Consider the following 15199-nt stretch of genomic DNA (forward strand, 5'->3'; position numbering starts at 1 on the left):
CACCTACTTTAGAGGATTTTCTAGGAGTTCCTGGTGTAACGGTAAGTCTTGATGATTTATTTGAACTTGTTGCTGAGCAGACGAACTTGTATCACCAGCAAACTGGTTCATCACACAAAACATCCCCTAAGAGCTTGAAATGGACTGATGTAACTAGTAGTGGGATGCAAAAATTTTTTGCTTTGTTTATACTGATGGGGCAGGTAAAAATGTCATGTTGGAAAGGCTACTGGTCTACTGGTCACCTCATTGAAAACAGTGAGCAGATTCTCTCATTTCTTCATTTCAGTGACAACAGTCAGGCCACACATGATACAAATATGCTTCACAAAGTTCAGCCTCTTTTAGATTATTTCCCACCAAAATTTCAGTCATTATGTAAACCCAAATGAATGTAGGAATGATCCCATCGAGAGAGTGCCTCAAGTTTAGGACATACAACGGAGGAAAGTTGACCAAGTATGGTATTTTGGTGAGAATGTTTTGTGAGAGTAACACAGGTTATATCTGCAATATGGAGATATACAGAGAGTGAGAGAAAGTGAGCCATTTCCTTGGTATGTGGCATCATAATACCAAGATAATTATTATAAGAGTGTGTCCATATCTCAGATTCTTCTGCAACACAAAACATGAGTTTGTGGCACAATTAGGCAGAATCTTGGATTGCCAGTTGAAATGAAATGTGCATCAAAGGAATTGTCGGAAGAGGAGATGACATTTATGCGGAAAGGGGAAGTCTTGCTCATAGTTTGGAAGGACGAATGATATGTTACATTGGTATGTACGATCATTGATGCCTCTATGGCATGTACTGGTAAACGGGACAGAAAGACTGGGCAGGTTATTATGAAACCGAAGTGTGTAATTGAGTACAGTATGTATATAAAGGTGGTTGATCGAGCGGACCAGTACTTGTCTTATTTTACTCTCTTGCATAAGACAATCAAGTGGAGCAAGAAAGTGGGGTTCTACCCAGTGACCTTTGCACTATTTAATGCATTTAAACAGTACTGTGCCTTAAACACTCACAATAAGTTAAGGTACAAGCAATTTCTCATGGGAGTGGCCAGGACCTGGTCGACTGAAAATCGTTGTGTTGCTGATCCTCAACCATCCACTTCTTCAGATCTGTCCAAGAGGGTCCTAAGTAAGGACCCACCTGGGAGGCTGTCGGGGCAAATAAAGGACCATGTTCTAGTCGAAATTTCAGCTACATGAGTGAAACAAAATCCAATCAGAAAGTGCAGTGTGTGTTCCAGCAACGGCAAACGAAGTGAATCAAGGTACACTTGCAAAAGTTGTTGTGTGACCCTTCACAGAGGTCATTGCTACACAGCCTTCCACACCAGGAAACATTATTGTACGCGCACATTTTAGCGATATTTCTTTGTACAGGGGGGTGGAGTAAGGAGGCAGCTCTCACGGTTCCGGTAATACTGCCAACTGAATGGAAATGAAATCTGCATTGAATTGATAATATGATCGATCGATATGAATTTTCTAAACCTTTATTATCGTAGGCCAACAACTGTGTCATGCACACTTTATATGCGAATCTTGTTCCCAGCATGAATTCTATAGCTTGGCTTTGCTGTGTAAACAACAACAGTACTAGTACGTAAAGTGTACGCCAGATGTCACGCAGCGATGCATGAGCGATTCATAGTTTGTGTTTCAAAGGTTGCCAATGCGAATCTCAAAGATACCCGAGGTCGACCTATTCAGCACTAGGGTGTCCATGTATCGCTAAAAGGTGCGCATACGGTAGTAGGACTCTTACCAGAGGTGACCACTAAATTTCACCATAATCAGTACAAGATTAGTGAAGCTAGACTCATTTGTTTATTTGCGTGCGGTGTAGAGATAAGTTACACAGGAGCGCATCGGTTGAGCATTGTGATGAGCATCCAGTCCGCAGTGTGTTAAGAGCATATTTTGTTGAGGAAAACATTGCAAAGTTTTGTTATTTGTCAAAGGTGTACCTCAGCTATCAGAATCTTTCTGACACTGTATTTTGGACAAGTTATGTAACATGGTGTGTGATTCAGCTTCCGTTTGTTCAGCAATCTCTCTGACATTCCTATCAAGCGGCATGGCCTCGATTTTTGATTATACTAAACTTTTATACACTAGTGTAAATTTCTTCTAGTAGTTTCACGGTTCTACACTGGATGCTGTAATGTTCCATAAATTGTGCCCTGAGAGTTCCAATTTAGGATACGTTTGTAGATAATTCACCCAAGTGTCATTGAAATCTGTCTGTTCCAACACAAACTCTTCCATTAATTGTGCCCTCACAGTTCCCATTGCAACAGCCCAATCACAATGACTGACTATATTTATGCCCAGATATCTTGGAAACAAGACTGCTTTTTACATTAGAGATCATACAGACCATTTGTGTTTTCTTACATCTTGCTGAGTATTAGATTCAAAGTATTTAATATACCACAAAATGGTATTCTTTTGATTGACAATTTGAATTTGGACAAATATGAGATTTATCATTAATATTCTCATTACAGTTGGCTTTTTGTCGGAGATAGGTCTTATGGTGATGATGAAATAGGAAAGGGGTAGGAGTTAGAAGGAAGTGCCCTTGGCATCAGTTAACCTGGTGTGGAATTGGGGGAAGCATGAAAAAACTGCTCCAGGGCTGCCGAACCCATTATCTCTCGAATAAATCTCACATCATGTGAGCCCCTTACTGCATGGCCATCTCGCTCGGTGAGACTCATTTCTTCTACATGAGTGCATCTGTATTCATAAAGCATGTAGTGTTTGGTTTTCCGAACACTTGACACTCAAAGCTCACGGTATTATTGCGATAGTGCTGTATTTTTGATTGTCAGCACTTTTGCGCTCTATCTGAAAGGGAGAGTTTGATTATTACATCCGTGGTTTTTTTTCCTAGTGGCTTTACATCGCACCGACACAGATAAGTCTTATGGCGACGATACATCCGCGGTACTGAATGTGGTGTGATCTTTCACATCGTCAGCAAAAGTGAAGGGAACTCAGTTGTTTTATTGCTTTATATGAACTGAAGGTTCAGCTTTCATTAGTTTGAGCACCATATATTCTTGAACATTATCTATATGGCAGTTGTTCTTTTAGGGCACTTATTCACCTACATCAGGCAATGTCACAATAATACATGCATAAACTTGGATTACAGTTCTTTGTAATTCCATTGCAGATGTGTTAGATGAAGCTGTTTAAGAGAAACTGCGGATAAGTATGTGATACCTCAGCCCTAGAGATAAAAGTAAATTAGACGAACCGAAGAATGTAGTCAGGCAGCCCATCTCGACTACAATGAAAGATAACATACTAGTGGTTGTAATTTTGACAGCCACTCATTGGGTGGGGAGGGGGGTTCACTTTATTGGTTAGGTTTCCGAACTGATGCCATACATCGTAAAACTGCAGACATGTATATGAAGACATATGTTCGAATTTAACTGAAGTACGGAGTTAGGTTTGAGTCTTCAATTTTCTTATACTTACTCCCTAGTGTACTGTTTGTAATTATGTGTTCAGACATTACTTATAAGTACATGCAACAATGAAAATTGGAAAATGATTAATTTAAGCAATTACCCCTTCTGGTGAAAAACTGAAAGAATTGTCCAAAATGACCCCATTTTACAGTAGCTTATGTTTCCTTAACTTTTCTTCCTAAAGACTTGATTCACTAAGTTCAGCTAGCAGCTTTTCTAAGTTAGTTAATTACATTCAAACTTTTCACCATCATTAGAATATTCATGATTCATTTCTGAGGAAGTTTCACTTAAGTTTCCAAGAGAAATGTTTTCACAGATGCAGATCTAAATATCACAGCTATAGAACCAGCCTTTGGATGGTTAAGCCGTGTGCATTTACAGAATTTTGCCCAGACATGCCATTTGCGCTTATCAGTTGGATTGGCATTTCCCCGAAGATGCTGCTTAGCAATGGCAGATCAACTGCACGGTCCTGCCATCTTAGCAAATACAGTGGAGATAGAATATTCAATAAGTGGTATCTCCATGTGGCGTACACTCTTTTGGAAATGGAGAATTCACTTTTCCTTTAGCAGGTTAGCAGTACCTATTTGCTAACACGGTGAGTCTGTGTGCCACTGTTAAGTGGAGTCTTTGGGGGCGTGCCATCCAACTAAGAGCAAAACTGTGTAAACGCCTATTTACTAACTGTCAATTGATAGTAGCTTGTCTCTTTCACAAACCAAGGAGATGTCATCAAGCTATATATAACACAGAGTCAAGTCATTATCTGTTCAATTCTCTGCACTTACATATGGTAGGCGATTCACTAATATTTTTTGCAGTTTTTTCTTCCAAGAAACCGATTTTTCCAACACAGGTTTTCCTTAGTTCAATTTTTGCCCATTGACAATATTCATAATCGCATTTCTGCCATTATCTTCTTGCCATTATATTATCTTCCAGTATATTCTGTAATGTTTTGAAATAACCGTAAATCCTCCTTTCTTGTTTAAATTCTATGTGTATTGGACAATAAGACACACTTTTTTAACCCTGCTTCTTATCGACCTAAAGTGTGTCACAGACTACACTCAAGTAGGATAAGCTGTGTAATGCTAATTACTGGTAAGGGTAGTGGGTGACCAGCAGATAGGGTGGGAGAGAACTAAGTGTTTTGTTGTCTTAACTATGGTTTTTTTTTTTTTTTTTTTTTTGCAGACACAAGCAGTGCTGTAATATTTTTTGAAAAAGCTACAGCGTGTCACCTGTTAAGAGGTTTCTTGTAGTGCACAATTTGAATTAGCTGTGCTACAAAATACAAATAAACATCACAATAAGGAAGCAGAAAGACACTTCGGACAACCATCTGTGAAAATATCAACAGTATTTTTTTAGAGGTTATATCCTTGACAGCTTCCTTCGCAAAATCTGTGTGAGGTTTCCAGCGCAAAACTAGCTCCAGTAAGACACAGTATGCATGGTACACAGAGTCTACTGATATTGGTCAAGTTTCTCACTTTTAGATTAGGATCTGAGTCTCGTCCTAGAGCTGACAGTATTATAGTAAGCGAGGATTGAGCAGTACTAGTAAGACCATTCTCATTAAAGCGAGTTCCCACATCAAGTGTTGTGAAAGTGTTGCTAATGAGGTTGGTTGGTGTACAGATGGCGGGACAAAGCATTAGCGAAAGGAATTGGATCACATAGTTGTCTGCTTGCATTATCGAGATAGTGGGTTCAAACTCCCTCTTTTGGCAGCCCTTAAGGTGGTTTATTGCAGCTCCACATTTCCATACGTTAATTAGGTCCACGATTGCTTCCTCCTCAGCCCCGGCCCTTTCCTTTCCCATCAATGCCATAGGATATGTCTGTGCTGGTGTGATGTAAAATGAAAATTAATAAAGCATTTTAATGGGCTTGGCCAGGAAGGGAAGATAATGGGAAAATAACTCAATCCTCATTTCATTAGTATGTCTCCTTACTGGCTCCTGCACTCTCAGTGGCAGTTGGTAGTAGATCTGTTGAAGATCGAAGTGGTCTTTTAACTGAGGAAATTATCAGGTGAAGTGGATGATATGTGTCATGCTGAGCTGTACTTTCAGGTCCAAGTTTGATGTGCTGTACTTTTAAACGTGATCTGTATTCCTGAAAATCTTTCCTGATGTCACAGTGATAATTTTAAAGGGGTTATGTGTGATATAATTGATCCACAATAAATAAGTAGTCTTGATCATTCAAATAGGATGATTTTGTATGGATATGCAGAAATTTAAGCATCCATGAAATTTTGAATTTAACTCAAATACTGGCAGGTAATGGTTTATCATGCTCATTATTTGTTGATTAGATTAAATGTGGATGTGGAGAGTGTGCCTAATATATATTCTCTTCAACAGGTAAATTTTGAACTTGTACCAGAAATTGTACTTCTGAAACAAGAAACCAAATCAGAGTTATCAGATCCAGGGCCAACACAGGAAAATGCAATGGAGGTAAGGTACTTAATTTGACAAACTATTGTGTGGTAGTGGAAATAGTGAGAAAACCACTAAACAGATTTCAGTGGGTGACTCTTGATTTAAATGCATATGATTTGAAGCTCCTGATGAAAATTGCATTTTTTTAATTTGACCACTTTCTTACCTAATTTTCATACTTCCTACAAGTGATTCCAACATTTATCATGTGGTGTAATTCTAAAGATTACCATGATGATGTTTGTTGTTTAAAGGGACCTAACATCTGAGGTCCTTGGCCCTAATTTTTAAGACTTCCACTATGTATCATGAGAGCTGCTATCATTGCTACTAATACTTTAAAATTGGATTTACTATAATTTATTATTATTTCGTTACTGCTATTGACACCATGTAGAATAACATGAGAAAACTACTGATCTGATCTCTTTGAGAAACCTCCCATTTTAAAGCAGTAATTGTAAAGATCCTCCGAATAACATCTTTTTATAGGATTGTCAGGTTTCATACATAATATTCTAAATTCCTTCAAGTAGTTCCAACCTTCTCCACTGGATGCTGTAATGTTCCGTAAATTGTACACTTATAGTTCCAGTTTAAGATATGTTAGTGGATATTTCACCCAAGTGTCATTAAAATATGTCTGTTCCAACACATACTCTTCCAATAATTGTGCTCTGAGAGTTCCAGTTGCAACAGCCCAATCACAATGACTGCCTACATTTATACCCAGATATTTTGGAAACAAAGATGCCTTTTACTATAGAGATCATACAGTCCACTTGTGTTTTCCTACATTTTGCTGAGTATTGTTTAATATACCACAATGTGGTATTCAGTCGATTGACGGTTTGAATTCGGACAAGTATTAGATTGATTATTATTATTATTATTATTATTATTATACTTTTTACAATTGGCTTTTTGTCAGAGACAGGTCTTATGGTGATTATGAAATATGAAAGGGGTAGGAATTGGATGGAAGTGTCCTTGACATTTGAGACAATATTAAATAGTGTGAGCCTCCCTTTATAACCTTTTTGGACTGGACTTGTGCCATGGAAAATTTGTGTCAATCGGCTTTTCGCCAACATACCCTTTTTTAACCTAATGTATGCTGCGCGCCATTGTCCTGGCTTCGTGTGGTTGCGCGTAACTGCGCATGCGCCCGCCTGCTACCAAGAGACTTGCCTCCACCTCGCTTCTGACACGAGAGCCAGTTTGCTTGGGGCAGCCATCATGAACGTGAGTGTGATTGAGTGCTACTCCATGGAGTGGTGGATTACCTTCAAACTGCCGTAACTATTACATTAACGGGGATATTCCCCGTAGAACTAGTTGGAGACCTCCTACCATTTCCTCTGATTATATTTTTGCAACTATATTTCTCCGGGATACTTGCTAACAAGGTGTTGTTGCTGGCCTCGTGACTGCATTCTTTTCAACAATGGCCAGGTTTGGATTTCTCACAATTTCTTCACCACTAAAGGTATGTACCAGTGTTTGAAACATCTTAAGCGTCGTCCAGAAGAGGATTTTGATATTTTCGACGATTTCAGGAAACATGAGAATAATAATAATAATAATAATAATGATTTAAACTTCGTCGTTAAATTGGTACTTATTGGCGTGTGCGGTTATGAAAGTCTGGAAAACAGTTTCGGCAACTAATCACATTAACGCGGAAGGTCCACAGTGAACTGAATTGGGAAGTTTTTTTGGCACCTTAAATTGTAACTTTCCTTGTGAACCAAGGTACAGTCTCCAAGATAGCGGGCTTAACTTTCTTTGGGGTTTCTGTTTGCCTTCCTGTGATTTGTTTTCCCATTTGTTAGGTATGTTTTCTTCCCCCCTCCAGGGTTTTCTGTGAATTAATTTCTCTTGCGGTTTTCCTCCTTGTTTTTTGGAGGCGTTGCTTTTGTTTGGTTGTTACCTTGGCAACGGTTTTGTGTGGGTATTGTTGTCGGGATTTTGATGTAGTCTGGCGCGTGGAGCCTGTGTGGATCTTGAATTATATATTTCTGAGTGGAGTGTATCGTTTACTGTTTTAAAAGTTAATTAATTAATTTTGGCCACCCTTTAATGTTGTGTTACCTTTTCTTGGCCCGGGTGGTTGTGTTTTTCTACGTAAAATTTCTATATGTCTTGGAAACTGTCCTCGGTGGAAATTGAACGATTTAATTATGGTAATCATGAGAAGCGGCCGCGTTGAAAATCAATTTAACTGAAAACCTTGTTAACTGAGTATGGTATTTTTAATTAATTAATTATCCGTGATCGATCACATTTTAATTTAACCTTATTCAAGGAAGTATTTATGTACGGAGGTCATCCTTTTCTTTTCTTTTGTTGTTTTCATAATAATTATAAATTATTATCTGTTAAAGAATATCTATTTTCCTTAATTGTTAATTACTAATGAATTAATTTTTTTTTCAAACTATACCTGGTATTTTCTGATTCATTTTATTAATTGTTAATTACTTTTCCCCCTTTTCAACTTTACGTTGGATTTATTTACTTATTTTGGTTTTACTTCTTAAAATAAACATAGGTTTTATCAACTTAAAGATTTAACTTGTTACCTCCAATTTACCTTTCAATTAAAGTTCTTTAATTCCATTTAAGTGTTGGTTTTCATTCGCCACGTTTGGTGGAGCACTGTCACCGATTTTCTTGAGTATTAGCTTCCACGGCCTTAAGTCGTCTTCCTCCGCTGCTTCCGGTAAGTGTGGTAACTTCATCCTTTGGTTATTTCTATGGTTTCTTGTTTTATTGTGCTCGGACCTTTGTTGTCGTTTTCTTGTGCCCATCTTTCTCCCTCGTGTTCGCTTAAACTCCTATTTTGGGGCGGACACGCTAGCAACCTTCTCACCAGGGTCTCTACCTCTCTCTTTATATCTATCTATCTCTATCTCTCTCTCTCTTTCTCTCTCTCTCTCTGTCCTTTTTCCTTTCTCTTCTCCTCTCACTCTGGTGGGTATGGTTATTAACCCATCATCCCTAGGTCGTACCGGGGACCTAGAGGGTGGTGCTGGTTAGACATTAATTAACCTTGAGTGAAAATGGGAAAGCATGGAAAACCACCTCCACGGCTGCTGAACCCACTGTCTCCTGAATGCAAGCTCATAGCGGCGACCCCCTTACCGCATGCCCATCTCTTTCGGTGAGATTTCTTCTACATAGGTGGATCTGTATTCAAAGAGTGTGTATTTATGGTTTTCCCACCACCTGACAAAGTTCGCAGTATTATTGCGATAGTGTTATATTTTTTGTCAGCATTTTTGTGCTCTATCTGAAAGGGAGAGTTTGATTATTACATCCTTGTACTGAATGTAGTGTGATCTTTCACATCGTCAGCAGAAGTGATGAGAAAAATGTTATTTTATTGCTTTATATGAACTGAAGGTTCAGCTTTAGTTAGTTTGAACTCCATATATTCTTGAACATAGTCTATATGGCAGTTTTTCTTTTAGGGCACTTATTCAGCCTACCTCAGGCAATGTCGCAATAATATATTGTACCGGTTACGACCTGTACATAAGTATTTTTTGAGCATAAGTTACGTTTATTTACCACGCGTAATGTTCCGAGCGCGGATGGTTTGTTTACCAGCAGCGAGGACCAGCTAGCGAGTGTATGACGACTGTGAGCTGTGACGTAGCCACAGGGGCTAGCTAGGCCGCCCGCTCGTCTCAACACGTGTTACCAGCCTTGACTGGTATTTTCTGGATTCCACGTCACTTGTTCTAGTGAGTTTGATGGAGAAAATTTGGAAATTTCTGTAATAATTGTGCTAGCGAATCAAGCGATATGTCATCTTGTTTGGGATCACCTAAACGTCCCAATGCTCGAGTTTCAAGCGAATCCATCGAGGGATTCGGGAGATATTCAATCAAACCGTATTATGACGTAGACATCCCGGATTGAATAAAAAGGGGACCTACTGTAGCCTATTCACACAGTCTCAGCTGAGTAGTCAGCGAGGACACTCTTGCTGCTACTATCATCGTGGAACTCTGTCATTATACAAGTGTGGGAAGACGTTTCTTCCAAGTTTTATAAAGTGGACTCATAAGACTTCGAGTGTGGTAGAAATTTTTCTAAGTCTTCGTAATTGAACTTGGAATATTTACAAGTGTTCATTGAATGGACTTGTATTATTTACGTGTCATCGAAGTTGGAATTTTTCTATGTGTTAACTAAATGGACTTGTATTATTTCCATGGGTTCGAGACCCGAATTCTTCTAAGTGTTCACTGAACATTAATTACGTGTCCTCGAAGTTGGAATTTTTCTAAGTGTTAACTGAATGGACTTGTATTATTTACGCGTCTTCGAAGCTGGAATTTTTCTAAGTGTTCACTGAACGGACTTGTATTATTTACGCGTAAACGAGATTGGAACTTTTCTAAGTGTTCGTAAAATGGACTTGTGTTTTTTACGTGGAATATTTGCAACTGTTGAGGAACTCATTCTTCTAATAGACAGTGATTGATTAACATTGCTAGTGATGAACTTTAAGTTTCCAACGGCTTTGAACAGAGTTAGGATTTCACTTGCATTTACTCAAAGACTTGTACATTTGCCAGTGTTGGTTTAAAAGACTTATAAATTTCGTCAGTGAATTTATTGATGTGAATGGTCTTGTGTTTTCGTCAGTGGTCACTCAAAGACTTTATGAATTTCACCAGTGATTAACTTTAAATATATTCAGACTTCCAAGTGAATGGACTTGTGTTTTTTCGTTCGAGTTTAGGCAAAGACTTGCACCTTCGCCAGTAATGAACTTTGAGTTTAACTATAATTTCACAAGAAGGGACTTGTGTTTTTTCATTGCCAAAAGTCATACAGGGAAGGGGATCTTCCTAGTGATGAACTCTAAAATTATTAATACCACTCATATCATTTTAGGAGTGTTGGAAGTCTTGATGTACAGTTATCAAGAACTCTGCTTATAAGTTGATCATCCAAGGTGTTCATGGACTCAGTGCTACTAGTGACCTTGGGAACATCAATCCTCTCAGTCTCATTGGGCTGAGGTAGTACGTGACTATCTACAACATCGCCTGGATCATCGGGGTTCAACCCGGGCCTCAGAGTTCGAGACATCTCTACTCGCCGTCAATCCAGACAGTCCAGCTGCCTCTGTCTGGAGTATCTGGAGTCTCTGGAATCCCTGGAGTCTTCTGGAACGTGCTTCAACCAGCTTGGCTTGGTGAGCTGGAGAACCCAAGCTATACTATTGGAATACGAGGAAGACAGTCCATTTCTACTTAGAGGTGATGTGCAAACTCATGACTTATTTGAATAAACTCTTATACAATCAGAGTTAAAGTTTTTCTGTAGATAGGACCCTACCTCCTGTACCGAGCCCTAGCTATGATTAATCCAGTTTTTTTGCCCTGAGATCTCTATTTCATGCCCCTATCAAATTTAATCTGAGAGTCGGGCTCTTTTACTGGTACAATATGCATAAACATGGATGATGGTTCATCGTAATTCCATTGCAGATGTGTTAGATAAAGCTGTTAAAGAGAAACTTTCAGTGAAGTTGCGGAGAAATATGGGATACCTCAGCCCTAGAGATAAAAGTAAATTAGACAAACCGAAGAATACAGTCTTGACTACAATGGCAGATAGCATACTAGTGGGTGGAATTTTGAAAGCCGTTCATAGGGGGGGGTATATTTCACTGGTTAGGTTTCCTTAGTAATGCGATATGTGATAAAACTGCAGATATGTATATGAAGACATGTATGTTTGAATTTACCTGCAGTGCAGTTTTAGGTTTGTCTCATAAATTTTTAAAAACATGCTCTCTAGTGTACAGTTTGAAATTACATGTTAAAACATTACTTATAAATACGTGCAACAATGAAAATTCAAGAAAGATTAATTCAAGCAAATATCCCTGCTGATGAATGAAAAACTGAAATAATTGTCTGAAAAGACTCCATTTTACAGTAGCGTATGTTTCCTTAACTTTCCTTACTAATGATTAGATTCACTAAGTTCAGGTAGCAACAGTTCTATTCAGACTTTTCACCATCATTATTCATGTTTCATTTCTGAGGAAGTTTCACGTAAGTTTCCAAAAGAAAGGTTTTCACAGGTGCAGATCTAAATATTACAGCTATAGAACCAGCCTTTGGATGGTTAAGCCATGTGCTTTGCAGAGTTTTGCCCCAACATGCCATTTGTGCTTATCAGTTGGATTTGCATTCCTCTCGAAGATGCTGCTTAGCAATGGCAGATCGACTGCATGGTCCTGCCATGTTAGCAAATACAGTGGAGGTAGAATATTCAATAAGTGGTATCTCCATGTGGCGTACACTCTTTTGGTAATGGAGAATTAACTTTTCCTTTAGCAGGTTAGCAGTACCTATTTGCAAACACGGTGAGTCAGTGTGCCACTGTTAAGTGTAGTCTTTGGGGGCGTGCCAATCCAACTAATGAGCAAAACTGTGTAAACACCTATTTACTAACTATCAATTAATAGTAGCTTGTCTCTTTCACAAACCAAGGAGATGTCATCAATCTATATATAACACAGAGTCAAGCCATTATCTGTTCAATTCTCTGCACTTACGTATGGTAGATGATTCACTAACATTTTTCACAGTTCTTTCTTCCAAGAAACCAATTTTTCCAACACAGGTTTTCTTTATTTCGGTTTTTGCCATTGACAATATTCCCTAACACAATTTTGCCATTACCTTTTTGCTATTATATTTCCTTGCAATATATTCTTCTCAGTACAGATGTTAATAATCAACATGATATCATTAGTCATTCATATTATATGAGGTACATTTTTTGTGTGAATTCTTTTACATTAGTGCCTGCCATTTTAGAGCTTAAAATTTTAGTGTAGTGTTCTCAAATTATCATAAATGTTACTTTCTTCTTTTCATTTCTAATGTTTGCCATAAAATGCTCCTTGTTCCCAGGAAATACAGCCTGAAACTTCTCTGCCATTTATAGTCTGACGGTCTGTGGATACTTTTCACTGAAGACACAGAAATGCACTTGATATAATAAGTACGATTATATTAGATGAATTATGTGATGTTAAATAGAAGCAGGGCATTTATCTCATTGTGTTGTAGGGTTACTGACAAGAACAGTGCTGTAATCTGTTTTGAAAAGTTACAGCATTCTACTTGTTCAAAGGTTTCTGTCGGAGACCGAGTTCTGACCCCACTGCCAACAGCCCTGAAGATAGATTTCCATGGTTTCTCATTTTCACACTGGGCAAGTGCTAGGGCTATACATTAAGTAAGGCCTTCCCACTCATAGCCCTTTTCTCTGCTATTGTCGCCATGATATCAGCCTATGTCTGTACGATGTGAAGCAACTTGTAAAAAAATTAGCTTTCTTGTAGAGCTTAACATTTGATTTAGAAGTGGTAGAATAAACAGAATAATATGCCCGTAGGGCAGTAGAAAGACAATTTGGACCACTACATATTGGAGAATTAATTTGCCAGCGGTAAAAATAAAAGAGTTAGCTATTTGCTCTAGGGAGGTGAAAGTTTGGAAAACAGTATTATGAATTAATATATTTAGGTCTAAATTCTGTTTCTATGGTTTCAATTTACAGTGTTATATTTAGGTCCATGCTGAAAGAGTAACATTCTCTGATTTTTTTTTTGGTGAGAAATGCATCTAAATATTTTCCCTTAAATTCCCACCCTAAATATCAGAGTCTAGTCTGTCTTCTGCTCTGAAGAATATGGTATGTTACTTTCCAGCATAACTTGTATTATCCTGTCCTGAGGTCAAATCCACTTTTGTTGAGGTTGGGATTTTATTGATTGTGCAAGGGATATCTTCATAAAGTCTCTAACTGTATCGGTGTGTTATTTTCTTTTGGAGTCCTTTTAATGTGGTGTACAAAATCAGTAATAAACCACCAGAAGCCAAATTATCCCTATAAGTCATGGAAAGCACTTGCCTGGAAAATGATGTCATGCTAGGAATAATGGATGGTAAAAGGAGAACTGAAAGGGCAAATAACATTTGGTTTGATGACATGTAATGTGATACTAGTATGTACTGTATATTGCCGAACTTAAGGAAGCTGCTAGAAAGAGAGGTGAAAGGCAACGCATCATCCACGGGATAGTCAAGAGTCACATTTGACTCGATGGATGAAGGAATGAAGGAAGGAAATTGCACAGAGAGGGATGATGTTTGCCAATTGTATTCAATAATATTTCCATTCTTTTTATTTAAGCATTGTCAATTTGTTGGAAAAGAGAAGAAATACCATGGGATAAACTAGTATTACAAAAATGTGCTTTGGGAAAGAAAATCTGTGAGAAAATGTCATTGAATAAAAACTTTAATGAAAAAATTATTTGGGAATAATTGATGGGGAAAACTGTCTGGGTATGATGGTAGGGAAGTGATGAACCTGGAGAACTTCATCGGGATGACCATTACATGCCTGCTTGGTGATCAGAATCCTCTTTACAAACCAAAGGAACAGAGAAGTGAAGAGGCAAATCATGTATAGAAGGGAAAAAGTGCACATAGTATTATAACAGAATAGCTGGTCAGTGGTATTGTATAAGCTTGAGGATATTGTCCTCATCATTTCATATTCCTCTCTTCCATTGTCACTTCCTTTAGTGCTCTCCTAGTGTGTGTGTTCCTTCATGTTTCAACGTTTTTTTATATAATTATAACTTCATTTAGCACTTGCTCCTTCCTTTCCATTCTTATATATTTATACACAGTGGAAGATAAATTAATGATAATTTTATTGTGCATGTATGAAATTTACTAGGTCAGCTGTTTTTTGTTCTTTACATCTTGACTCTACTTCCAAGGTTATTTGTTACTTTTAGCCTTCTACAGATATTAAGGGGGAAGTATTCATAGAACAGCAAACAGTTGATCCACCGGTCCCGTGTGTCAAAGAAGCAAACACGTAAGTTTACATATACTTTTACTTTCTTTACAGGGTTATATTTAAATCTAACTTCTTAAAAACCTAGTGATTAAATTTAAGTGACACATTTAAAAACTTAAAAAAATTCTCTCACATGCAAAAGAGAATTGAAATAGTATACTGTACATTAACCAATGTGAATATCAGTGAATCATGCTCACACACACAATATTTAGTCTGTTTCTGGATAAAGTTTTATTGAATGCAAGACTAGAAAAATTATCTCTGGTATATAAAGATATTCTTGAAGTGGGTTTGTATGTAATACCG

The 15199-nt window shown here is 37.9% G+C and overlaps 1 protein-coding gene across 3 annotated transcripts in view; it reads left to right on the forward strand.

Moving 5' to 3' along the window:
- Positions 1–15199, forward strand: part of LOC136865921 (uncharacterized) — a 333721-nt gene that overhangs the window by 14892 nt on the left and 303630 nt on the right. For all 3 annotated transcript variants that reach the window (XM_068226916.1, XM_067142470.2, XM_068226917.1), the window contains exons 4-5: positions 5888–5983; positions 14826–14908. In XM_068226916.1, coding sequence (XP_068083017.1) covers positions 5888–5983; positions 14826–14908 — 179 coding nt within the window. The remainder of the gene's footprint in view (positions 1–5887; positions 5984–14825; positions 14909–15199) is intronic.

The sequence above is a fragment of the Anabrus simplex genome, chromosome 3, assembly GCF_040414725.1.
Source record: "Anabrus simplex isolate iqAnaSimp1 chromosome 3, ASM4041472v1, whole genome shotgun sequence".
Taxonomy (NCBI): Eukaryota; Metazoa; Arthropoda; class Insecta; order Orthoptera; family Tettigoniidae; genus Anabrus; species Anabrus simplex.